At 43.7% G+C, this 27117-nt stretch overlaps 1 protein-coding gene and 2 long non-coding RNA genes across 4 annotated transcripts in view; 2 read left to right on the forward strand and 1 right to left on the reverse strand.

Moving 5' to 3' along the window:
- ubr2 (ubiquitin protein ligase E3 component n-recognin 2) overlaps positions 1 to 27117 on the reverse strand; it is a 69833-nt gene that overhangs the window by 19505 nt on the left and 23211 nt on the right. The window contains 29 exon segments of the mRNA XM_051959481.1: positions 3735 to 3865; positions 4276 to 4366; positions 4516 to 4654; positions 5504 to 5571; positions 5695 to 5791; positions 5885 to 5940; positions 6077 to 6225; positions 6310 to 6370; positions 6455 to 6543; positions 6769 to 6930; positions 7012 to 7105; positions 7191 to 7399; positions 7610 to 7791; positions 7891 to 7974; positions 8072 to 8181; positions 11542 to 11644; positions 13623 to 13750; positions 13753 to 13776; positions 13855 to 13903; positions 14561 to 14663; positions 14838 to 14890; positions 16752 to 16876; positions 16984 to 17044; positions 21046 to 21162; positions 23008 to 23073; positions 23166 to 23276; positions 23412 to 23473; positions 23593 to 23776; positions 26839 to 26967. Coding sequence (XP_051815441.1) covers positions 3735 to 3865; positions 4276 to 4366; positions 4516 to 4654; positions 5504 to 5571; positions 5695 to 5791; positions 5885 to 5940; positions 6077 to 6225; positions 6310 to 6370; positions 6455 to 6543; positions 6769 to 6930; positions 7012 to 7105; positions 7191 to 7399; positions 7610 to 7791; positions 7891 to 7974; positions 8072 to 8181; positions 11542 to 11644; positions 13623 to 13750; positions 13753 to 13776; positions 13855 to 13903; positions 14561 to 14663; positions 14838 to 14890; positions 16752 to 16876; positions 16984 to 17044; positions 21046 to 21162; positions 23008 to 23073; positions 23166 to 23276; positions 23412 to 23473; positions 23593 to 23776; positions 26839 to 26967 — 3037 coding nt within the window.
- On the forward strand, positions 10434 to 11523 carry LOC127537377 (uncharacterized). The gene is made up of 4 exons (XR_007946987.1): positions 10434 to 10603; positions 10694 to 10813; positions 10844 to 10993; positions 11346 to 11523. It is a non-coding gene; the product is annotated as an uncharacterized LOC127537377 (long non-coding RNA).
- Positions 15296 to 16745, forward strand: LOC127537378 (uncharacterized). Of its 2 annotated transcripts, none has more exons than XR_007946988.1 (4): positions 15296 to 15322; positions 15563 to 15610; positions 16099 to 16126; positions 16723 to 16745. It is a non-coding gene; the product is annotated as an uncharacterized LOC127537378 (long non-coding RNA). The 2 variants fall into 2 exon arrangements; XR_007946989.1 differs by lacking the exon at positions 15563 to 15610 and adding an exon at positions 15799 to 15846.

Here is a 27117-nt window from a genome sequence, read left to right on the forward strand (position 1 = left end):
TGGTGTACGTTGTGTTGTGTTGTGGTGTAGTGTTGTGGTGTATGTTGTGGTGTATGTTGTGTTGTTGTGGTGTATGTTGTGTTGTTGTTGTGGTGTATGTTGTGTTGTTGTTGTGGTGTATGTTGTGTATGTTGTTGTGGTATAAGTTGTGTTGTTGTTGTGGTGTATGTTGTGTTGTTGTGGTGTATGTTGTTGTGTTGTGTTGTTGTGGTGTATGTTGTGTTGTTGTGGTGTATGTTGTGGTGTATGTTGTGTTGTTGTGGTGTATGTTGTGTTGTTGTGGTGTATGTTGTGTTGTTGTTGTGGTGTATGTTGTGTTGTTGTGGTGTATGTTGTGTTGTTGTGGTGTATGTTGTGTATGTTGTGTTGTTGTGGTGTATGTTGTGTATGTTGTGGTGTTGTGGTGTACGTTGTTGTGTTGTGTTGTTGTGGTGTATGTTGTGTTGTTGTGGTGTATGTTGTCTTGTTGTTGTGGTGTATGTTGTGTTGTTGTTGTGGTGTATGTTGTGTATGTTGTTGTGGTATAAGTTGTGTTGTTGTTGTGGTGTATGTTGTGTTGTTGTGGTGTATGTTGTTGTGTTGTGTTGTTGTGGTGTATGTTGTGTTGTTGTGGTGTATGTTGTGGTGTATGTTGTTGTGTTGTGTTGTGTTGTAGTGTTGTTGTGGTGTATGTTGTGGTGTATGTTGTGTTGTTGTGGTGTATGTTGTGGTGTTGTTGTGGTGTATGTTGTGGTGTTGTTGTGGTGTATGTTGTGGTGTATGTTGTGTTGTTGTGGTGTATGTTGTGTTGTTGTGGTGTATGTTGTGTTGTTGTTGTGGTGTATGTTGTGTTGTTGTGGTGTATGTTGTGTTGTTGTGGTGTATGTTGTGTATGTTGTGTTGTTGTGGTGTATGTTGTGTATGTTGTGGTGTTGTGGTGTACGTTGTTGTGTTGTGTTGTTGTGGTGTATGTTGTGTTGTTGTGGTGTATGTTGTCTTGTTGTTGTGGTGTATGTTGTGTTGTTGTTGTGGTGTATGTTGTGTATGTTGTTGTGGTATAAGTTGTGTTGTTGTTGTGGTGTATGTTTTGTTGTTGTGGTGTATGTTGTTGTGTTGTGTTGTTGTGGTGTATGTTGTGTTGTTGTGGTGTATGTTGTGGTGTATGTTGTGTTGTTGTGGTGTATGTTGTTGTGTTGTGTTGTGGTGTAGTGTTGTTGTGGTGTATGTTGTGGTGTATGTTGTGTTGTTGTGGTGTATGTTGTGTTGTTGTTGTGGTGTATGTTGTGGTGTTGTTGTGGTGTATGTTGTGGTGTTGTTGTGGTGTATGTTGTGGTGTATGTTGTGTTGTTGTGGTGTATGTTGTGTTGTTGTGGTATAAGTTGTGTTGTTGTTGTGGTGTATGTTGTGTTGTTGTGGTGTATGTTGTGTTGTTGTGGTGTATGTTGTGTATGTTGTGTTGTTGTGGTGTTGTGGTGTACGTTGTTGTGTTGTGTTGTTGTGGTGTATGTTGTGTTGTTGTGGTGTATGTTGTTGTGTTGTTTTGTGGTGTATGTTGTTGTGTTGTGTTGTTGTGGTGTATGTTGTGTTGTTGTGGTATATGTTGTGGTGTATGTTGTGTTGTTGTTGTGGTGTATGTTGTGTTGTTGTTGTGGTGTTTGTTGTGTTGTTGTGGTGTATGTTGTGTTGTTGTGGTGTATGTTGTGTTGTTGTGGTGTACGTTGTTGTGTTGTGTTGTGGTGTAGTGTTGTGGTGTATGTTGTGGTGTATGTTGTGTTGTTGTTGTGGTGTATGTTGTGTTGTTGTTGTGGTGTATGTTGTGTTGTTGTTGTGGTGTATGTTGTGTATGTTGTGTTGTTGTGGTGTATGTTGTTGTGGTATAAGTTGTGTTGTTGTTGTGGTGTGTGTTGTGTTGTTGTGGTGTATGTTGTTGTGTTGTGTTGTTGTGGTGTATGTTGTGTTGTTGTGGTGTATGTTGTGGTGTTGTGGTGTATGTTGTGTATGTTGTGTTGTTGTGGTGTATGTTGTGTTGTTGTGGTGTATGTTGTGGTGTTGTGGTGTATGTTGTGTATGTTGTGTTGTTGTGGTGTATGTTGTGTTGTTGTGGTGTATGTTGTGTTGTTGTTGTGGTGTATGTTGTGTATGTTGTGTTGTTGTGGTGTACGTTGTTGTGTTGTGTTGTTGTGGTGTATGTTGTGTTGTTGTGGTGTATGTTGTGTATGTTGTGTTGTGGTGTATGTTGTGTTGTTGTGGTATAAGTTGTGTTGTTGTTGTGGTGTATGTTGTGTTGTTGTTGTGGTGTATGTTGTGGTGTTGTGTTGTTGTGGTGTATGTTGTGTTGTTGTGGTGTATGTTGTGTTGTTGTTGTGGTGTATGTTGTGTTGTTGTTGTGGTATAAGTTGTGTTGTTGTGGTGTATGTTGTGTTGTTGTGGTATAAGTTGTGTTGTTGTTGTGGTGTATGTTGTGTTGTTGTTGTGGTGTATGTTGTGGTGTTGTGTTGCTGTGGTGTATGTTGTGTTGTTGTTGTGGTGTATGTTGTGTATGTTGTGGTGTATGTTGTGGTGTTGTGTTGTTGTGGTGTATGTTGTGTTGTTGTTGTGGTGTATGTTGTGTATGTTGTGGTGTATGTTGTGTATGTTGTTGTGGTATAAGTTGTGTTGTTGTTGTGTATGTTGTGTTGTTGTGGTGTATGTTGTTGTGTTGTGTTATTGTGGTGTATGTTGTGTTGTTGTGGTGTACGTTGTTGTGTTGTGTTGTTGTGGTGTATGTTGTGTTGTGTATGTTGTGTTGTTGTGGTGTACGTTGTTGTGTTGTGTTGTTGTGGTGTATGTTGTGTTGTTGTGGTGTATGTTGTGTTGTTGTGGTGTATGTTGTGTATGTTGTGGTGTATGTTGTGTTGTTGTGGTGTATGTTGTGGTGTTGTGGTGTATGTTGTGTTGTTGTGGTGTATGTTGTGTTGTTGTTGTTGTTGTGTTGTTGGTGTATGTTGTGTTGTTGTGGTGTATGTTGTGTTGTTGTGGTGTATGTTGTGTTGTTGTGGTGTATGTTGTGTTGTTGTGGTGTATGTTGTGTTGTTGTGGTGTATGTTGTGTTGTTGTGGTGTATGTTGTGTTGTTGTTGTGGTGTATGTTGTGTATGTTGTGGTGTATGTTGTGGTGTTGTGTTGTTGTGGTGTATGTTGTGTTGTTGTTGTGGTGTATGTTGTGTATGTTGTGGTGTATGTTGTGTATGTTGTTGTGGTATAAGTTGTGTTGTTGTTGTGTATGTTGTGTTGTTGTGGTGTATGTTGTTGTGTTGTGTTATTGTGGTGTATGTTGTGTTGTTGTGGTGTATGTTGTGTTGTTGTGGTGTACGTTGTTGTGTTGTGTTGTTGTGGTGTATGTTGTGTTGTTGTGTATGTTGTGTTGTTGTGGTGTACGTTGTTGTGTTGTGTTGTTGTGGTGTATGTTGTGTTGTTGTGGTGTATGTTGTGTATGTTGTGTATGTTGTGGTGTATGTTGTGTTGTTGTTGTGGTATAAGTTGTGGTGTTGTTGTGGTGTATGTTGTGTTGTTGTGGTGTACGTTGTTGTGTTGTGTTGTTGTGGTGTATGTTGTTGTGTTGTGTTGTTGTGGTGTATGTTGTGTTGTTGTGTTGTTGTGGTGTATGTTGTTGTGTTGTGTTGTTGTGGTGTATGCTGTGTTGTATGCTGTTGTTGTTGTGTTGCTGTTGTGTCGTTGTGTTGTCGCAGTATTGCTGTGTGTGTGGGGTGCTGTTACCCAGCAGGTCAGCAGGAGGCGCTGCAGAGTTCAGGTAGTGGAAGAAGAGAGCAGCAGCTCGGAGGAACGGAAGGAGGCCGGATTTAACACAACGATACAGCTGCCACCCAGAGGACACCTCAGGTAACACACTGATACAAACACACACAAAGAGAAACACACACACACACACACACACACACACACACAGGTAACACACACACACACACACACACACACACACACAGGTGTGTCTGATGTTAACGCTGCCCTCAGGTACACTGAAGTAAATGTGAATCTCCAGGATAATAACTGCTCAGTGATCAATAAAGTGATAGATTCATCATATGTGTGTTTATTGATCCACAGATCAATCAGTTCATTGATTCTTCAGGAGACTGATTTATTCAGTTCAACAGTTTTATGGTTTAAACTTTCTACATTTCAGAAAGCTGCTGATCAATCGATCGATCGATCAATCAATCTTCTGACAGAGTTTAGGTTACTACGTAGTAGTAACAGGGACTCACCTGTCTCTGTGTGTGTGTTGTCAAGCCCTTACCTGCCCAGGTGTTTCCTCAGCGTGTTGTAGAGCTGACAGGTGAGCTCCTCCTCCTCTGATCCTCCACTGTCATGGTCCATACACACCTCCTCTGGACACACACAGGTAACACACACACACACACACACACCATCACACAGGTAACACACACACACACACCATCACACAGGTAACACACACACACAGGTGAGACACAGCTTCTTCATTTTCATACATACCTGCATTTAGTGTGCGAGTTACCTGTGGTGGAGGTGAGCAGAACCTGAACCAGGTGAGCGACAGTGACCAGGTGAAGGAGGTGGAGGTGACCCGAGTCCACCACGCTGCGTCCTGATTGGTCCAGACTGTGAACTGAGCTGTAGGACAAAACCATGTAGACCTACAGAGAAATGAAGAAACTCTGAGCTCACTGGATTCAAACTGGACATAAACTGGATTCAAACTGTGTTTAAACTGGATTGAAACTGGATTCAAACTGGATTTAAACTGGACAGAAACTGGATTTAAACTGATTCAAACTGAATTTAAACTGGATTTAAACTGGATTCAAACTGGATTTAAACTGGACAGAAACTGGATTTAAACTGATTCAAACTGTATTTAAACTGGATTCAAACTGGATTCAAACTGGATTTAAACTGGATTTAAACTGGACAGAAACTGGATTTAAACTGATTCAAAACTGAATTTAAACTGGATTTAAACTGGATTCAAACTGGATTTAAACTGGACAGAAACTGGATTTAAACTGATTCTGGACTGAAACTGGATTGAAACTGGATTTAAACTGGACTGAAACTGGATTCAAACTGGATTTAGACTGGATTCAAACTGGACTGAAATTGGATTCAGACTAGCTTTAAACTGGACTGAAACTGGATTTAAACTGGACTGAAACTGAATATAAACTGGATTTAAACTGGACTGAAACTGGATTCAGACTGGATTTAAACTGGAGTGACACTGGATTCAAACTGGACTGAAACTGGATTCAGACTGGATTTAAACTGGACTGCAACTGGATTTAAACTGGACTGCAACTGGATTTAAACTGGACTGCAACTGGATTCAAACTGGATTCAGACTGGATTCAAACTGGACTGAAACCGGATATTAACTGGATTTAAACAGGACTGAAAATGGATTCAAACTGGATTCAAACTGTATTTAAACTGGTTTCAAACTGTATTTAAACTGGTTTGACTACAGTTGAAGAGATGAAACTCACCAGCAGGTGAAACATGTCCATGTTAAGGATACAAGGTGTGTTTTCTACCTGAGAGTCCTGAACCAGAGCTGCAACACACAACATGCCAATTACACATTACACACTGATACACCTGGATTAGTTCATCACTGAGTGTCAGTATGTGCTGTACAGGTGTGTGGTACATGTGTACTGTACAGGTGTGTGTGTACCTGCAAGCAGTCTGATGAAGTGAGAGTGAACAGAGGTGAGAGGAGCTGCAGTCCAACAGGCAGAACTGAACCTGGTCAGAGAGCTCAGACAGTCGTCCTGCAACACAACAAACATCACTGCAGGTAAGCTTAAACCCCGACCCTCTGCCTTCCTGTCTAATCACATGACTTCTTTTCAGCAGCACATTACCTGTCGGCAAGGTAAACTTCCAAACAATGGCTTCTCCTCGTCCATCAGTAGGCGCTCTGCAAAAAGAGTGTCAGCACACCTGTAAACACCTGTAACTGTGTGTTTACCTGTCATTACCTGTCAGGTGTGTGCTCACCTGTCATTACCTGTTTACCTGTCAAGTGTGTGTTTACTTGTCAGGTGTGTGTTTACCTATGCTCTGGATGGTGTAGGCGCAGGTGGACCAGCTCAGCACCAGGACTCGGGGGTCCTGCTCGTTGGGGTTCACCTTCAGGCCCACCTTGTAGGTGGACATGCTGAAGGTGGTGATCATCTCACTGATGCTGCTGGAGAACGGGTTCCTGAGGAACAGAAACTGAAGGCTGACATCACCGACACATCAGAACGTTATTGATCAGGATCAATACAATCAGTGGCTGACTCACTGTGGAGTGAAGTCCACTCTGAATCCTTCAGGAACGGCAGGCTCCGCCCCCTCTGCTGCACCTGGAACACACAACACACCTGAAAATACTTGAACACGGACGGGGGTGGGGCTATCGGCCTCTACATGATTGACAGTTGACTGACCGTCAGCCTGCTTCCTGTGGGCGGAGTGTAGTGCTACTGTCTGCTGATTGGTCAAGTTAAGCCACGCCTCCAGACTGGGATGGTCGACACTGGTGAAAAAAGAGCCAGTTAGGAGAGTGTACCTGTGTTAAGGTGAGCTCATACCCGTGTTAAGGTGAGCTCATACCCGTGTTAAGGTGAGCTCATACCCGTGTTAAGGTGAGCTCATACCCGTGTTAAGGTGAGCTCATACCTGTGATAAGGTCAGCGTATCTGTGATCAGGGGACTATACTGGTGATCAAGCAAATCTACCTGTGGTCAGGTGAGTGTGTACCTGTGGTCAGGTGAGTGTGTGTGTGGCAGCAGAGGGATCACAGTGTTACTCAGACACTCGCACAGAGGACACAGGAACTCTCCGTTCTCCACGTCGTAGCTGGTGTGTCCTCTCAGACGTTGTTGGCGTCTCTGCTCCTTTAGCTGCACCGCCTCAAAGTACCTGAACACACAGATCAGGTGTGGTCAGGTGTGGCAGTTCTGAGGGCTGCTGATTGGACAATGTGCAGCTGCAGTGTCTTACCTCTGCCAGCAGGTGGCATGCATGATGTGTCCACAGCTGGCAGTGTGAATCCCCAGAGCCAGGTCAGGGTGCATAAACAGAGGGTCGTAGCGTTCTGAAACACACGTTTACATCCTCATTAGCAACCATGAACACGATTGGTGGTTACCTGCATGATGTCAGAGTGTGGCCCCGCCCACCTGGGTCAGGCAGGTTGCGGTGGCGGTTTTTGGACAAAACAGTGGATCTCTGGACGAAGGCTGCAAGCACCATGGCTCTGCCATGACCTTTGACCTCCTGCTCTTCCTGACACAGAATGCAGGTGACCAGCTGACGGCGCTCAGCTCCGCCCACTCTTCTGGGACCAACACACACCTGAGACACACAGGTGAGCTCCAAACTGGGAGGACTGGAAGGAAGGAGAGGACATCTTACCATTCTCTGTGAATATGGTGTTGGTAGATCAGACTAAACTTCACTTCAACCACGGCAGCTGTGTCCGGAGGTATAGACAGGTGTGTACAGTAAATGTGTACAGGTGTGCAGCTGGTATGTACAGGTGTATAAATGTGTACATCGGTGTGTACAGTAAATGTTTCCAGGTGTGTGGAGACGTTACCTGCGCTCGGCAGCAGAAGATGTTGAGGACTCCAGCTCCTCCAGACTTTGCTGAAACAGCTCTTTGTTCTCGTTAATAAAATGTTTCTGCATCTCAGACATCTGAGCCATGATCTTCTCTCTGCGCAGCCGAGCCATCTCTGCCTTCCTCTTCCTCTCCGCCTTGTCTTTGTCCCTGACCGTCTGAAAGATGATCACTCAATCAGTCAATTAATCAATCAATCAACCAACCAGTGAACCAGTCTGTGGGTAAATTGCTGCAGGAACAGAGGGACGTCTCACCTCTTCCAGCCCTCGGTTGTGGTTCACGGTGACGGTTGAGGAGGCTGTCGATCGTTCTCTCATGGTTTTTACATTGGTCACCATCTGGACGTGAACAAAGAGCTGAACATGTGAGACCACCTGCAGACTCTGCCAAAGAACCATGAAGACCTTTCTGCATCAGCACAACGTCAAGACATACCTTGAGGATCCAGGTGATCATGTCTTTGTGGACCTCCAGGTGAGGAGCATTCTGCAGACTCTCCAACAGAGCCAGGACACTTCCTGAAGGACTGGGAGCTTCACCTGGACCTGAACAGCCGACAGAAACACCACAGACGGAGTGATGAAGTCTGTCGATGTCTGACTACAAAATCTTTAACCAAGTGCAGCAGAAACTGAAAAACACGTCACTGATAAAACGACAGACAGGTGTGTTTACTACAGTCTACAGACAGACAGGTGTGTTTACTACAGTCTACAGACAGACAGGTGTGTTTACTACAGTCTACAGACAGACAGGTGTGTTTATTACAGTCTACAGACAGACAGGTGTGTTTACGACAGTCTACAGACAGACAGGTGTGTTTACTACAGTCTACAGACAGACAGGTGTGTTTACTACAGTCTACAGACAGACAGGTGTGTTTCCTACAGTCTACAGACAGACAGGTGTGTTTACGACAGTCTACAGACGTACAGGTGTGTTTACTACAGTCTACAGATGTACAGGTGTGTTTACTACAGTCTACAGACAGACAGGTGTGTTTATTACAGTCTACAGACAGACAGGTGTGTTTACAATAGTCTACAGATGTACAGGTGTGTTTACTACAGTCTACAGACGTACAGGTGTGTTTACTACAGTCTACAGACAGACAGGTGTGTTTCCTACAGTCTACAGACAGACAGGTGTGTTTACTACAGTCTACAGACGTACAGGTGTGTTTACTACAGTCTACAGACAGACAGGTGTGTTTACTACAGTTTACAGATGTACAGGTGTTTTTACTACAGTCTAAAGACAGACAGGTGTGTTTACTACAGTCTACAGACGTACAGGTGTGTTTACTACAGTCTACAGATGTACAGGTGTGTTTCCTACAGTCTACAGACAGACAGGTGTGTTTACGACAGTCTACAGACGTACAGGTGTGTTTACTGCAGTCTACAGACAGACAGGTGTGTTTACGACAGTCTACAGACGTACAGGTGTGTTTACTACAGTCTACAGACAGACAGGTGTGTTTACTACAGTTTACAGATGTACAGGTGTTTTTACTACAGTCTACAGACAGACAGGTGTGTTTACTACAGTCTACAGATGTACAGGTGTGTTTCCTACAGTCTACAGATAGACAGGTGTGTTTACGACAGTCTACAGACGTACAGGTGTTTTTACTACAGTCTACAGATGTACAGGTGTGTTTACTACAGTCTACAGATGTACAGGTGTGTTTCCTACAGTCTACAGACAGACAGGTGTGTTTCCTACAGTCTACAGACAGACAGGTGTGTTTACGACAGTCTACAGATGTACAGGTGTGTTTCCTACAGTCTACAGACAGACAGGTGTGTTTACGACAGTCTACAGACGTACAGGTGTGTTTACTACAGTCTACAGATGTACAGGTGTGTTTACTACAGTCTACAGACAGACAGGTGTGTTTATTACAGTCTACAGACAGACAGGTGTGTTTACAACAGTCTACAGATGTACAGGTGTGTTTACTACAGTCTACAGATGTACAGGTGTGTTTACAATAGTCTACAGATGTACAGGTGTGTTTACTACAGTCTACAGATGTACAGGTGTGTTTACAATAGTCTACAGATGTACAGGTGTGTTTACTACAGTCTACAGACGTACAGGTGTGTTTACAATAGTCTACAGATGTACAGGTGTGTTTACTACAGTCTACAGACGTACAGGTGTGTTTACTACAGTCTACAGACATACAGGTGTGTTTACTACAGTCTACAGACAGACAGGTGTGTTTACTACAGTCTACAGACGTACAGGTGTGTTTACTACAGTCTACAGATGTACAGGTGTGTTTCCTACAGTCTACAGACAGACAGGTGTGTTTACTACAGTCTACAGACGTACAGGTGTGTTTACTACAGTCTACAGACAGACAGGTGTGTTTACTACAGTTTACAGATGTACAGGTGTTTTTACTACAGTCTACAGACAGACAGGTGTGTTTACTGCAGTCAACAGATGTACAGGTGTGTTTACTACAGTCTACAGACAGGTGTGTTTACTACAGTCTACAGACAGACAGGTGTGTTTACTGCAGTCTACAGATGTACAGGTGTGTTTACTACAGTCTACAGACGTACAGGTGTGTTTACTACAGTCTACAGATGTACAGGTGTGTTTCCTACAGTCTACAGACAGACAGGTGTGTTTACTACAGTCTACAGACGTACAGGTGTGTTTACTACAGTCTACAGACAGACAGGTGTGTTTACTACAGTTTACAGATGTACAGGTGTTTTTACTACAGTCTACAGACAGACAGGTGTGTTTACTGCAGTCTACAGATGTACAGGTGTGTTTACTACAGTCTACAGACAGGTGTGTTTACTACAGTCTACAGACAGACAGGTGTGTTTACTGCAGTCTACAGATGTACAGGTGTGTTTACTACAGTCTACAGACAGACAGGTGTGTTTACTACAGTTTACAGACAGACAGGTGTGTTTACTGCAGTCTACAGATGTACAGGTGTGTTTACTACAGTCTACAGACAGACAGGTGTGTTTACTGCAGTCTACAGATGTACAGGTGTGTTTACTACAGTCTACAGACAGACAGGTGTGTTTACTACAGTTTACAGACAGACAGGTGTGTTTACTACAGTTTACAGACAGACAGGTGTGTTTACTACAGTCTACAGATGTACAGGTGTGTTTACTACAGTCTACAGACAGACAGGTGTGTTTACTACAGTTTACAGACAGACAGGTGTGTTTACTGCAGTCTACAGATGTACAGGTGTGTTTACTACAGTCTACAGACAGACAGGTGTGTTTACTACAGTCTACAGACAGACAGGTGTGTTTACTACAGTCTACAGATGTACAGGTGTGTTTACTACAGTCTACAGACAGACAGGTGTGTTTACTACAGTCTACAGACAGACAGGTGTGTTTACTACAGTCTACAGACAGACAGGTGTGTTTACTACAGTTTACAGACAGACAGGTGTGTTTTCTACAGTCTACAGACAGGTGTGTTTACTACAGTCTACAGATGTACAGGTGTTTTTACTACAGTCTACAGACAGACAAGTGTGTTTACTGCAGTCTACAGATGTACAGGTGTGTTTACTACAGTCTACAGACAGACAGGTGTTTTTACTACAGTCTACAGACAGACAGGTGTGTTTACTACAGTCTACAGACAGGTGTGTTTACTACAGTCTACAGACAGACAGGTGTGTTTGCTACAGTCTACAGACGTACAGGTGTGTTTACTACAGTCTACAGACGTACAGGTGTGTTTGCTACAGTCTACAGACAGACAGGTGTGTTTGCTACAGTCTACAGACAGACAGGTGTGTTTACTACAGTCTACAGACAGACAGGTGTGTTTACTACAGTCTACAGACAGACAGGTGTGTTTACTACAGTCTACAGACAGACAGATGTGTGGGTACTGACGTGTGATCTTGCAGGTGTAGTTGAAGGTGATGTCATCATCTGTGCTGCTGTTCTCCAGCTGCTGCTGTTCTTCCAGTAAAGCCATGCCCACTAGGTGGAGTACCTTCAGAGGTGTACATAGCACACAGCATACACAGTTAAGAGGGGCGTTTCCATGGTATTTGCTGCTCAGAGGATGGCGCCCTCTGCAGGTGATTCAAATGTGAGCAGATTCCTAAACAAAGCTTTCCAAGCCTCTGAGCTCTGAGCAGTTGGGCTCATTCTCACTCACTTTGGTTCATTATTCGTCTAAAGTCCTGCAGCTCTGTGGAACCAGAACAACATGAAGTCGAAAGAACTCAGAAAAACTCTGCCGTGAGTCGGAAACAGTGAGAATGATGTAAAACATACAAAATGTTGAATTTGTCTGTGTATTTCACAAACATGGAAAAAGCCTGAAATCAACTATTCTAACATAGTATGTCCAAGGTAGCCAGGCAGTAGTTTTACATGGGACCCGTTATTCCTCTTTATTCGAAATAAAAGTTAATTCCACTTTAAAATCTCCTTGTAAACACTTCATTCTGAATAAATTTGGTTTATTTCTATGTTAATTCCAAATAAACTAGTTCTTGTGTATGTTCTATTCATGTATACAGTTAATTCCGCTTTAGTTAATTCCGGTCATTCTGCGCATGCTTGGCTCCTCACATAGCGATGACATAGCGACGTACACGTTCTGCAACCTTTGTCGAGTTGCTGTTTCAAAACGACAATAAAAAGTAAAGTGAAAAGCGCCTTTACAGCTCAGTCGGTTAAGCAGGTGAACCATTACAGGGGCTGGTCCCTGACGCAGCGGCATGGTTTGATTATTGCTAGCGGCCTTTTTCTACATGTCTTCACCCTACTCTTCTCCCCCATTTCCTGTCAGTCTCTCACTTCATCTATCAAATAAAGCCAAAAAATAACTTTAAAAAAAGAAAAGCGTACTAATTAGTTGTTCCTCCGTGTTGTTGGGGAAAAGAAACGCTGTGGCAAATGGAGTTGGTTTTCTTTTGGTAAACAGGGATACTCACTGTCCAATCAGAATCCTTTCCAACACCCAAGCGTTACAGCGGAATTAAGGAAGGGGAAAAAAACGTGTGATTCATGTACTCGAAAAACAAAACTTTAATTCCGAATGAGTTGATTCCGAATGAAAAACTCCATGTAACCATGGCAACTGTGTCATTTCTAGGGCTGCACCTAACGACGCGTCGAGTCGTCTGAGCACGATACGTCATCAAAAGCGGAAGTGAGCGCGCAATGCAACAGAAATCAGCGTCTGACCGGAGCGCGGAACACAGACGTCGGCGCTGCATCGTGCATGTATTATGTATGCACGATGCAGCGCGGACGTCCGCGTTTAGATACAGCTGTATAGTAAACGCTGACATCCATGTTTACGATAGAACGCAGACATCCACGCTGCAGCGTGCATACATAATACATGCACGATGCAGCGCCGACGTTCGTCCGTGTTCCACGCTCCGGTCGGAAGGTGATTTCTGTTGCATTGCACGCTCACTTCCGCTTTTGACGACGTATCGTGCTCAGATGACTCGTCGACACGTCGTTAGTTGCAGCCCTAGTCATTTCAGAGCTCGTTTAAAGATAACATGCCTGTAAACCTTCAGGCAGGTTTTGGGGACCAGGTTGTTAAAGATCTTCAGGTTGTTGGTATGAAGGCTGGCAGCTAGGGTGACAAACCGCAGTAAAACCTGGTTCTGCTCCTCTGGTTTGATCCTGGACTAAGGTCTGGTGTTACTGGGTTTGAAAAGCACACAGAGATTAATATTTACCAGCTCTGTCAGGTCCAGACAGAACCTCAGAGATCTAGAACAGCATAACTGCAGGCTTTATTTTGTTTTAATTAGCCTTTATTTATGCAGACAGTTTCATGGCGTCTCACTCTCAAGAGACACCTGTCCTTAAATAACATAAGACAACAAGGTCTGATGTGTTTGAACACCTGCAGACAAACTGCTGTAACACTGAACACGTCCGGCAGTCGTACATACTACGTACGTTACAAGGTAACAAATGAAACCCTGTGGTCTCACCCTCTGCAGCATGGACTCGGTCCAGCCTCCCCCGCTGGGCTCCACGGCCCACTGGAGCACAGCGCCCTCTACAGCCAGCAGGACGTCGCACTGCAGCAGGTTCACCAGGCTGCCAAACAGAGGACAGAGGGGGGCGGGAGAGGAGGGGGCAGGGCTGCACACACACAGACGGGTTACCATGGTGAGCAGGTAAAGCAAACACTGCTGATGTTAGAGGCAGGTGTGTGATTACCTGTGTCCTCCCCGTTCTGCCTTCTCAGCTTCCTCTGAGCCTCCTCAGCCTGAAACATCACACACACAACGTTACCATGGCAACATTCTGTTCAATACGCCGTTCAACGCTCCGATTGAGACCTCGTTCAACACCCGATCATTACGCCCATCAATACCCCATCAAATGCATGGATCAACTCCCCGTACAATGCCCTGATCAATAATCAATATGCTGTTCAACACACCGACCAATAACCTGCTGAATGTCCCGATCAATAAACTGTTCAACACCCCGCTCAATACTCCGACCAACCCCACAATCAATATGTTGTTCAATAACCCAATCAATACCCTGTTAAACAACCTGATCAATACGCCAGTCGATGCCCAGATCAATACCCCGTTAAACACTCGTATCAATATGAAGATGAACATCCAGTTTGATGCTCCAGTCAATATGCTTATTTAATGTCCTGATCAATATGCCATTCAACACGCCAATCAATATCCTATTACACGCCCTGATCAATACCCGGTTAACTGCCCTGATCAATATGCCATTCAATGCCCCAGGCAATACAGCGATCAATACCGTTAAACACCCTGATCAATACGCCAGTCGATGCCCCAATCAATAACTCATTGGACACCGTGATCAATCCTCTGTTCCATACCCCATTCAACACCCTGATCAATACTCTGATCAGTACTGTGATCAGTAGTACCTTGGACTGGTCGGCTCTGCTGTAGTGATGGAAGTACAGGTTGAAGTGTTTGTTCCACTCAGGACGCAGTTCATACAGACCTCGACCTGTCACACCTGGTTTTCTGTAAACACAGTACAAACACACACAGTACTACAGTCATTACTACAGCAAACACTACAGACCTACACCTGTCATTTGGTTCCTGTAAACGCAGATCTACTAGAGGTAGAAGTGTTTTAAGGTGGAGGTGCATTTAAGGTGGAATTTGTGTTTCAGTGTTTAAGAAAAGACTGACTTGAATGAAGCCACGCTGTCAATGACTCTCTCCAGACCCGTCTCCTTATTCCCCTAAAGAGAGACAAACACAGTCTGAGAGACAGACAGGCACACAGACAGACAGGCACACAGACAGACAGGCACACAGACAGACAGGCACACAGACAGACAGGTACACAGACAGACAGGCACACAGACAGACAGGCACACAGACAGACAGGTTCACAGACAGACAGGCACACAGACAGGTACACAGACAGGTTCACAGACAGACAGGCACACAGACAGACAGGTACACAGACAGACAGGCACACAGACAGGTACACAGACAGGTTCACAGACAGGTTCACAGACAGACAGGTACACAGACAGACAGGCACACAGACAGGTACACACACAGGTTCACAGACAGACAGGAACACAGACAGACAGGTACACAGGCAGACAGACAGGTACACAGACAGACAAGTAAACAGACAGGTACACAGACAGGTACACACACAGGTTCACAGACAGACAGGCACACAGACAGACAGGTACACAGACAGACAGGCACACAGACAGGTACACAGACAGGTTCACAGACAGACAGGCACACAGACTGACAGGTACACAGACAGACAGGTACACAGACAGGTTCACAGACAGGTTCACAGACAGACAGGTACACAGACAGACAGGCACACAGACAGGTACACACACAGGTTCACAGACAGACAGGCACACAGACAGGTACACAGACAGGTTCACAGACAGACAGGCACACAGACTGACAGGTACACAGACAGACAGGTACACAGACAGGTTCACAGACAGGTACACAGACAGGTTCACAGACAGACAGGCACACAGACTGACAGGCACACAGACAGACAGGTACACAGACAGACAGGCACACAGACAGACAGGCACACAGACAGACAGGTTCACAGACAGACAGGTACACAGACAGACAGGCACACAGACAGGTACACAGACAGGTTCACAGACAGACAGGCACACAGACTGACAGGTACACAGACAGACAGGTACACAGACAGGTTCACAGACAGGTTCACAGACAGACAGGTACACAGACAGACAGGCACACAGACAGGTACACACACAGGTTCACAGACAGACAGGCACACAGACAGGTACACAGACAGGTTCACAGACAGACAGGCACACAGACTGACAGGTACACAGACAGACAGGTACACAGACAGGTTCACAGACAGGTTCACAGACAGACAGGTACACAGACAGGTTCACAGACAGACAGGCACACAGACTGACAGGTACACAGACAGACAGGTACACAGACAGGTACACACACAGGTTCACAGACAGACAGGAACACAGACAGACAGGTACACAGGCAGACAGGTACACAGGCAGATAGACAGGTACACAGACAGACAAGTAAACAGACAGGTACACAGACAGGTACACACACAGGTTCACAGACAGACAGGCACACAGACTGACAGGTACACAGATAGACAGGCACACAGACAGACAGGCACACAGACAGACAGGCACACAGACAGACAGGCACACAGACAGACAGGTACACAGACAGACAGGCACACAGACAGACAGGCACACAGACAGACAGGTTCACAGACAGACAGGCACACAGACAGACAGGTACACAGACAGACAGGCACACAGACAGGTACACAGACAGGTTCACAGACAGACAGGCACACAGACTGACAGGTACACAGACAGACAGGTACACAGACAGGTTCACAGACAGGTTCACAGACAGACAGGTACACAGACAGACAGGTACACAGACAGGTTCACAGACAGACAGGCACACAGACTGACAGGTACACAGACAGACAGGTACACAGACAGGTTCACAGACAGGTTCACAGACAGACAGGTACACAGACAGACAGGCACACAGACAGACAGGCACACAGACAGACAGGTGTGTTACATTTTCAGGGAGAGCCTTGATCAGCTCACTGTGAGCCATCGGTCTGATTGACAGCTGATGGATGATTTCTCTTCTGACCTCATCGAAAGCTTCTACCTGGCCAACCCCTGCCACATACCGCTCACCTGTAACCAACACACAAACTGCAGGTGAACTCACATGTTCCAGGTGTAGAACCTGGACCTAGGATCTGAATCCTCAGACTAAGACAGAGAAACACAGAAGGACTCACCAACAACCATGATGATCAGGTGGAGCATCTCCTCAATCAGAGTGTTCTGTTGGACCAGGTCCTGTAGAACAGGAGGAAGTCAGCAGGATGTCAGAGTTAGCGTGTCTGTAGCAGCTGTGTAGCATGTCTGTAGCATGTCTGTAGCAGCTCTGTAGCGTGTGTAGTCAACATCCAGCTTCAAGAGGCCCCAGACATTCCACAGGAACATCTCACAGGAAAAACAAAATTCTCTCCTCTCAGAAAGCTTAAACAAACAAACTAAGAGCCCCAAAGTGGATTTTTATGGCTTCAGAGACATCTGCACCTTTCACCAAAAGCCTCGTAAAATTCATTTACGGTGACCTGTGATCTGACTAGGAGAAAACCCCCCTTTTTCAGACTCTCACATGGATTGTTGCATTTGCATGTTTTCTTGTATTCCTACCTTCACGAAAGACACTAAGACCCCTTGCAGAGAAGTGGAAGGGGACACAAATGTTTCACACCTTCCTAAATTTGCATCTAAAGGACTGTTTATTCCCTTTTGGTTCCTATCCTTTGATTAACTGAACTCATCTTCACAGACGCCATGCAGTCTCCCTCCCTCACGATCAGATACTGAGAGTCATAAATATCTAAGGACCTTAGAAACTGCAGAAAGACACTCAGTCTGTTTGATGCCAATAAGGACTCTCTTTCTAAAAATCGTGCTTCTGAAATTTTGTTTGTGATTTTGAAGATATCAAAGTTTAAATAATAATTTGTTATATATGTTAGTCCAACTCCGACGTCTCTCGCATATTTCTGTCCTGAGATGTTAATTCTGAAAGTTTATTGTCTGCCTAACCCATTTCTTCCACAGTTCAACATTGCCCCCTATTGACGTCGGAATGCCATGACATTATCAAGGATTTCACTGAAATTAATCATAAAATTGTGTTTTATACAGGTCGAAAAGAGTTGGAAATTGTTTCTTTACCTCCTTATGTACACCATGTTGTCTTATGTACACTGTGACCCACATAATCATTAGATAGAGTACACAAACCTATGATTAAACAAATAACTCACATATTTTTAGTAGCTAGAATGTTCTATCGTGTTATACACTTTGGTTGTGTTAAAAGTAGTGTCCTGGATTATGACAGAGTAAACAGATCGTTTTGTTTGCGCGCTTTAATATTTTTAATTCACTATCTGATCGGCTCTCATCTCCCATCCGGAGCCCACAGGGAGGGGGACCCCCAGAGTGTCAGACTCGCGCCTAAACTCCTAGGTACCCTCCTCCTCTAGCCAAAACTATAAGAAGCTTCACGTTTCTTTGTTCGCGCTCTTTTTCGCCTTGTTCGACTCTTACGATCTTAAACTACGCTAAGCGAATCTTCCTTTTTCTTTAGGCGCGCCCTGTTTGTTCTTTTTCCACTTTCCAAACTTCGCGGTTATAGAGGCTGGCACTCTATTAGCCACAACTTCTTATTCAATTTTTCTTTTTGTTCAGAATAGATATTTTTGCTCATCTCCAACAACCAGATCTACAATTTTGTTTTATTTACGATTTAATTTTGATAGGAACCAATTCGATTCTGTTCCGTCGCTTTTATCATTCCCCGCTGAAGAGTTCCAGTCTGTTCAGCCCTCACCTATTGACCGGCAGAAATAGAACGTGAGCCCTCAGCCGTCGAAATCATTATTTTTGACCAGTCGACCCAGAAGGACGCTGGCTGTTTCAGCCCTCGCCACCGCCAGCTGACCACCAGACGAACCGGGTCAAGCCAGACCCCTGGGACACGCGAGGTCCGAAGTAGACAGGACGACGAAGCGTTGCCATAGCAGCCAAACAGCGCAGCTCCCGAGCCGACTCTCGAACTCAACGAGGGCCGTTGCCACAGCAACCCGTCCCAGTCTCTGAGCTTCGTGTGATCCCTCTTCTCCAACGCAAAGTAAGACCAGCTGACGTGTGATCTAAACTAATGGTTGATGTCAAAAATAATAGCTTGATTTAATATTAATCACTCCGTTTGATCACTTACCGTCGTTCATATTCTAAATTGTTAAACTCCTCGATATTTGTTTTTTCACGGTCTGATTACTCAGTGCCATAATCTCAGATTAGAAATGCAAACATAAATAATCTACACACACACACACACACACCCGCACCTACACCACACACATACACCCACAGCATTTATTCATTCCATATTTGTCACTGTATTAATTCCTGTGTTTATCATTATATTGGTTAATAAATATCTTTCATTTAGACCAAAATTACAGTCTCTTTTAAATTCATGTGTGTTGACTGGGGTCAATGTTTTTCGAGGATTCTCGACATTCAGATATTAGACTGACTAACTAATCAAATTTTTCAATCCATTAATAATATTTTTATTAAGATTGATTAATAATTTCCCGGTAGATTCAACTCCGGGTGGTGCCCCGATTACGGTAATAAACTATCAACGATTGCAGACTTATTAAATTAACGTTTAATAAGGCAATATTGCTACACGTGTCTGTAGCAGCTGTGTAGCGTGTCTGTAGCGTGTCTGTAGCTTGTCTGTAGCAGCTCTGCAGCATTTCTGTAGCAGGTCTGTAGCAGGTCTGTAGCAGCTCTGTAGTGTGTCTGTAGCAGCTGTGTAACGTGTGTGTAGCTTGTCTGTAGCAGCTCTGCAGCATTTCTGTAGCAGCTCTGTTGCAGGTCTGTAGCAGCTCTGTAGCATTTCTGTAGCAGCTCTGTAGCGTGTCCGTAGCAGCTCTGCAGCATGTCTCTAGCAGGTCTGTAGCGTGTCTGTAGCAGTTCTGTGATGTTTCTGTAGTGTGTCTGTAGCAGGTCTGTAGCGTGTCTGTAGAGTGTCTGTAGCAGCTCTGTAGCGTGTCCGTAGCAGCTCTGTAGCGTGTCTGTAGCAGCTCTGTAGCGTGTCTGCAGCAGCTCTGTAGCGTGTCTGTAGCAGGTCTGTGATGTTTCTGTAGTGTGTCTGTAGCAGGTGTGTAACAGGTCTGTAGTGTGTCTGTAGCAGGTCTATAGCATGTCTGTAGAGTGTCTGTAGCAGTTCTGTAGCAGGTCTGACATTTCTGTAGCGTGTCTGTAGCAGTTCTGTAGCAGGTCTGACATTTCTGTAGCGTGTCTGTAGCAAGTCTGTAGCAGGTCTGAAGCATGTCTGTAGCATGTCTGAAGCATGTCTGTAGCAGGTCTGAAGCACGTCTGTAGCAGGTCTGTAGCAGATCTGTAGCGTGTCTGAAGCATGTCTGTAGCAGGTCTGTAGCGTGTCTGTAGCGTCTCTGAAGCATGTCTGTAGCGTGTCTGTAGCGTCTCTGAAGCATGTCTGTAGCAGGTCTGTAGCGTGTATGTAGCAGGTCTGTAGCGTGTCTGTAGCGTCTCTGAAGCATGTCTGTAGTAGGTCTGTAGCGTGTATGTAGCAGGTCTGTAGCGTGTCTGTAGCAGGTCTGTAGCAGGTCTGAAACAAGTCTGTAGCAGGTCTGTAGCAGGTCTGAAGCAAGTCTGTAGCAGGTCTGTAGCAGGTCTGTAGTGTGTCTGTAGCGTCTCTGAAGCATGTCTGTAGCAGGTCTGTAGCGTGTATGCAGCAGGTCTGTAGCAGGTCTGTAGCAAGTCTGTAGCAGGTCTGAAGCATGTCTGTAGCGTGTCTGTAGCTGATCTGAATCATGTCTGTAGCAGATCTTTAGCGCGTCTCTAGAAGGTCTGTAGCAGGTCTGAAGCATGTCTGTGGCAGGTCTGTAGCGTGTCTGTAGCAGGTCTGTAGCAGGTCTGTAACAGATCTGTAGCATGTCTGAAGAATGTCTGTAGCAGGTCTGTAGCAGGTCGGTAGCAGATCTGTAGCATCTCTGAAGAATGTCTGTAGCAGGTCTGTAGCGTGTATGTAGCAGGTCTGTAGCGTGTATGTAGCAGGTCTGTAGCGTGTCTTTAACAGATCTGTAGCGTGTCTGAAGCATGTCTGCAGCAGGTTTGTAGCGTGTCTGTAGCGTGTCTGTAGTTTGTCTGTAGCGTGTCTGTAGCAGTGGAGTGTCAGCAGAATCAGCCGTCATCAGTAGAGCCTGTAGAGAGCCAGTTGAGTGTGTTCTGACCTTGTTGGCCTCTCTGTATCGCTTTCTGACATCTGCAGAGCTGAAAATGTGGAACAGTTCAAAGCGACTCAGAACAATCATCAGGAAGTGATTTGGATCCATCATGGACGCTCCCGCCTGCACCAAAATATAAAAAAAACATCTGTTGACAGAGTTACATGCCAGTAGTGTTTTAGTAGACAGAGTAGAGTACTGGTGTCAGTAAAGCATCAGCAGAGTAGAGACAGTAGTCAGCAGAGTCAGTAGAGAGACAGTAGAGAGTCAGTAGAGAGACAGTAGAGTCAGTAGAGAGTCAGTAGAGACAGTAGAGAGTCAGTACAGACAGTAGAGTCAGTAGAGAGACAGTGGAGAGTAGGGCTGCACGATATTGGAAATATGCGCAATATGCGATATGGGTGTCAAGAACTGTGATATCGATATATATTGCGATATTAGATATTCGTGCAGTCCCCAGTTCGTCAACACATCCCACAGGGCAGCCGTTATATTTTCACCAGTGTGGGAGTCGGGAAAGTAGGAGACTTCTAGGCAGCGTGTTTTGAGTTTGAAGTTGTTTGTGAGAAAGTGAACAGTAAAATTCATGTAGGGCTCAGTAGCACGACTGGACCAGAAATCTGTGGTGTTTGAAAAGAAATCCACATTATTAAGCTCCACTTTTACAGACCCCAAGCATGCCTCGTACATCTGTGGAATGGCGACTTGGGAAAAATAGTTCCATGATGGCACTTGGTATCTGCGGTCGAATTCTTTTAGCATATCCAAAAAACCATCTTTGCACACGACATTAACAGAGAGTGTGCATTTCACGATATAACATGTAATGGCCTCAGTTAAACCTTGGTGGCGCTTGGAAGTTTTTTCATATGGCGTAACAGAAGAAAAACTTTCACCAATTGTTGTCTGTGTGCTTGCCTTTCGTTTGTCTGCCTTCATCGGAGTAGCTCGTGGTGTTTTAGATTGTAAGAAAAAGGCATACAGTTCCTTGTGGTTGTGTTCGAGGTGGCGGTGCAGTTTTGTAGCATTTCCTCATGATGTAGCCACAATTTTTCGGCATGACTTGCAAAGTTCTTGCGTCTGTGACTCGTCCTGTGTCCTAAAGCCGTAGTACTCCCAAATTTCGGAGGTGCAGTGTTTTTAGGCACAAGTTGTTCGTTGCAGTCATCTTTCTCTTGTCCTGCCATGTTGTGTTGTGGCGCTTTCCCTTTCCGCTGGGAGCACGAGGCTCGCTCTAGCCAATAACAAAAGTGCTATTCGGGTGCGGAGGGGGTGGTAGGTTTAAGGTTGCGCTCAACTGATCATAAGAAAAAGTCTATGCATGCAAAAAGCATGATTTATACATCTAATTAATCATTAAATTACCGCGCAACATTGGAATATGGATATTGCCATTACCATTATCACAACGTTATTTTTTCGATATATCGTACAGCCCTAGTAGACAGTTATTAGAGTCATAAGAGACAGTAGAGTCAGAGTCAGTAGAGACAGTAGAGAGCCAGTAGAGTCAGTAGAGAGTCAGAGTGAGTAGAGATAGTAGAGAGTCAGTAGAGTGAGTAGAGTCAGTAGAGAGTCAGAGTGAGTAGAGATAGTAGAGAGTCAGTAGAGTCAGTAGAGAGTCAGAGTGAGTAGAGATAGTAGAGAGTCAGTAGAGAGTCAGTAGAGTCAGTAGAGAGTCAGAGTGAGTAGAGATAGTAGAGAGTCAGTAGAGAGTCAGTAGAGTGAGTAGAGTCAGTAGAGAGTCAGAGTGAGTAGAGATAGTAGAGAGTCAGTAGAGAGTCAGTAGAGTGAGTAGAGTCAGTAGAGAGTCAGAGTGAGTAGAGATAGTAGAGAGTCAGTAGAGAGTCAGTAGAGTCAGTAGAGACAGTAGAGTGTCAGTAGAGTGAGTAGAGACAGTAGAGAGTGAGTACAGACAGTAGAGACAGAGTCACTAGAGAGTCAGTGGAGACAGTGTAGTTCTGTTACCTGCAGCATGATGATGTCTTTGTCGAACATTTCTACTCTGCACTTGACATTGTGGTAATAATAGATCTGAAACAGAGAAACAACAGTAAACAACACGTGTAACTGACACTGGACATGTTTTAGTATTGATTAGTACTGGTCCCCAGGTACAAACTCACCTGGTTGATCAGTGAGAAGCCATTCCTCCGCCACATCCCAGCATGCACCTGGGCACAGAGCACCAGGCAGCGGAGAGGGAGTTCGATAAGTAGGGGGGGGCTGAGTTCACCCTGAGGACACGGAAACATGGATCAATGAGCTGATCAGATCTATCAGATATACTGATATGTCTGAACCATACACATACTCCCCTTCAGTGATCAATCAATCAGTAATCAATCAATCAACCAATCAGTGCTACTGACCAGTGGGAGCTGCTCAGGGAAACGAGACGCCACCTCGGTCCGACTGAGAAGGACATGGAGCCCTGAGGGACAGACAGACAGGTAGACAGACAGACAGAGTGAGAATCTAAAACCAGTGATCAACCAGAGCAGCTAAGTGAAGTGTGGACGTGACGCTCAGAGACAGGGACAGAGACTTTACCTGCCAGCAGCCTGCAGACCGGCAGGTGTATGGACACTTTGTCCTGAGACACCTGGTACCTGAACGTCTCCACACAGTGACCGGCCAGACTCAAGCTGATTGGCTGCTCACCATCTGGGAGGCTGCTGTGACAGTGACTGAGCGCATTCAGACACTTCCTGTAGGCCTCGATCAGCACACGCTCCTGACACGCACGCACGCATGCACAATCACACACAGAAGAACCAAAGAGAGGAAACAGGTCACATGATCATCAGTTCTTGACCCTATGAAACGCCTGTATGTTTTATGTAGTATGTATATGTTGTATGTTATGTGTAGCATGTTGTGTATAGTATGTTATATGCAGTATGTTTTGTTTAGTATGTATAGGTAGTATGTTATATGTAGTATGAATTATGCTGTGTATAGTATGTTATATGTAGTATGTTATATGTAGTATGTTTTGTTTAGTACGTATATGTAGTATGTTATATGTAGTATGAAGTATGTTGTGTATAGTATGTTATATGTAGTATGTTATATTTAGTATGTTTTGTTTAGTACGTATATGTAGTATGTTATATGTAGTATGAAGTATGTTGTGTATAGTATGTTATATGTAGTATGTTATATTTAGTATGTTTTGTTTAGTACGTATATGTAGTATGTTATATGTAGTATGAAGTATGTTGTGTATAGTATGTTATATGTAGTATGTTATATTTAGTATGTTTTGTTTAGTACGTATATGTAGTATGTTATATGTAGTATGAAGTATGTTGTGTATAGTATGTTATATGTAGTATGTTATATGTAGTATGTTTTGTTTAGTATGTATATGTAGTATGTTATACACACGTGGACAAAATTGTTGGTACCCCTCAGTTAAAGAAGGAAAAACCCACAATTCTCACTGAAATCACTTGAAACTCACAAAAGTAACAATAAATAAAAATTTATTGAAAATTAAATAATCAAAAACAGCCATTACTTTTGAATTGTTGATTAACATAATTATTTAAAAAACAAACTAATGAAACAGGCCTGGACAAAAATGATGGTACCTCTATAAAAGATTGAAAACTATTTGACCAGAGTGACATGATTAACTCAGGTGTGTCATTTAATTGACATCACAGGTGTTTCCAAACTCATAATCAGTCAGTCTGCCTATTTAAAGGGAGACAAGTAGTCACCCTGCTGTTTGGTGAAAAGGTGTGTACCACACTGAACATGGACAACAGAAAGCGAAGGAGAGAATTGTCCCAGGACATCCGAAAAAAAATGATAGACAAACATCTTAAAGGTAAAGGCTATAAGACCATCTCTAAACAGCTTGAAGTTCCTGTGACAACAGTGGCTCATATTATTCAGAAGTTCAAGACCCACGGGACAGTAGCCAACCTCCCTGGACGTGGCCGCAAGAGGAAAATTGATGACAAATTGAAGAGACGGATCGTTGGAATTGTATCCAAAGAGCCCAGAGCAACCTCCAAAGAAATTAAAGGTGAACTCCAAGGCCAAGGTACATCAGTGTCAGATCGCACCATTCGTCGTTGTTTGAGCCAAAGTGGACTTCATGGGAGACGACCAAGGAGGACACCACTGCTGAAAAAAACTCATAAAAAAGCCAGACTGCAATTTGCAAAAATGCATGTTGACAAGCCACAAAGCTTCTGGGAGAATGTCCTTTGGACAGATGAGACCAAACTGGAGCTTTTTGGTAAGGCACATCAACTCTATGTTCATAGACTCAAAAACCAAGCATACGAAGAAAAGAACACTGTCCCTACGGTGAAACATGGAGGAGGCTCAGTAATGTTTTGGGGCTGCTTTGCTGCATCTGGCACAGGGTGTCTTGAAAGTGTGCAAGGTACGATGAAATCTGAAGACTATCAAGGCATTCTGGAGAGAAATGTGCTGCCTAGTGTCAGAAAGCTTGGTCTCAGTCGCAGGTCATGGGTCTTCCAACAGGACAACGATCCAAAACACACAGCCAAAAACAGCCAAGAATGGCTGAGAGAAAAGCGTTGGACTATTCTAAAGTGGCCTTCTATGAGCCCAGATCTGAATCCCATTGAACATATGTGGAAGGAGCTGAAACATGCCATTTGGAGAAGACACCCATCAAACCTGAGACAACTGGAGCTGTTTGCTCATGAGGAGTGGGCCAAAATACCTGTTGACAGCTGCAGAACGCTCATTGACAAATACAGAAATCGTTTAATTGCAGTGATTGCCTCAAAAGGTTGTGCAACAAAATATTAAGTTATGGGTACCATCATTTTTGTCCAGCCCTATTTCATTAGTTTGTTTTTTTAAATAATTATGTTAATCAACAATTCAAAAGTGATGGCTGATTTTGATTATTTAATTTTCAATACATTTTATTTATTGTTACTTTTGTGAGTTTCAAGTGATTTCAGTGAGAATTGTGGGTTTTTCCTTCTTTAACTGAGGGGTACCAACAATTTTGTCCATGTGTGTATGTAGTATGAAGTATGTTGTGTATAGTATATTATATGTAGTATGTTATATTTAGTATGTTTTGTTTAGTATGTATATGTAGTATGTTATATGGAGTATGAAGTATGCTGTGTACAGTATGTTATATGTAGTATGTTTTTAGTATGTATATGTAGTATGTTGTGTATAGTATGTTATATGTAGTATGTTTTTAGTATGTATATGTAGTATGTTGTGTACAGTATGTTATATGTAGTATGTTTTAGTATGTATATGTAGTATGTTGTGTATAGTATGTTATATGTAGTATGTTGTGTGTAGTATGTTATATGTAGTATGTTTTGTTTAGTATGTATATGTAGTATGAAGTATGTTGTGTATAGTATGTTATATGTAGTATGTTGTGTATAGTATGTTATATGTAGTATGTTATGTGTAGTATGCTGTGTGTAGTATGCATATATAGTATGTTATATGTAGTATGTTTATGTAGTATGTATATGTAGTATGTTGTGTGTAGTATGTATATATAGCATATATGTGTAATATGTTATATGTAGCATGTTATATGTAGCATGTTGTGTAGTATGTAAATATGTAGTATTTACATATAGTATGTTATATTTAACATGTTGTGTGTAGTATGTTTTATGTGGTATGTTTTATGTAGTATGTTATATGTAGTATGTTACATGTAGTATGAGGTATGCAGAATGTTGTATGTAGCATGTTACATGCTATGTCTCGTATGCGGTATGTTACATGTAGCGTGTGGTATTCAAAAGCGTGTTGTCATACATCAGTGGAGCTCCACTCCTGGATCATGGAGATGATGTGAGTTAGTTTCATCTGCAGAGTGAATGCTGCCTCCCACTCTGGCTCCATCTCTATGTGCTGTCCCACCTGTCTCACCACCGGGTCCATCCCCTGAGACAGACACGTCAGACAGACAGGTCAGAGACAGACAGACAGACAGTACTACAACCTCCATAAACCACTATATTGTATACAGTCACTACCAGCTATTCATAGGTTGATTATTTACTGTATTAGTAAGTTTTCTATCTTATAACAATG

This window comes from Acanthochromis polyacanthus, chromosome 15 (assembly GCF_021347895.1).
Source record: "Acanthochromis polyacanthus isolate Apoly-LR-REF ecotype Palm Island chromosome 15, KAUST_Apoly_ChrSc, whole genome shotgun sequence".
Taxonomy (NCBI): domain Eukaryota; kingdom Metazoa; phylum Chordata; class Actinopteri; family Pomacentridae; genus Acanthochromis; species Acanthochromis polyacanthus.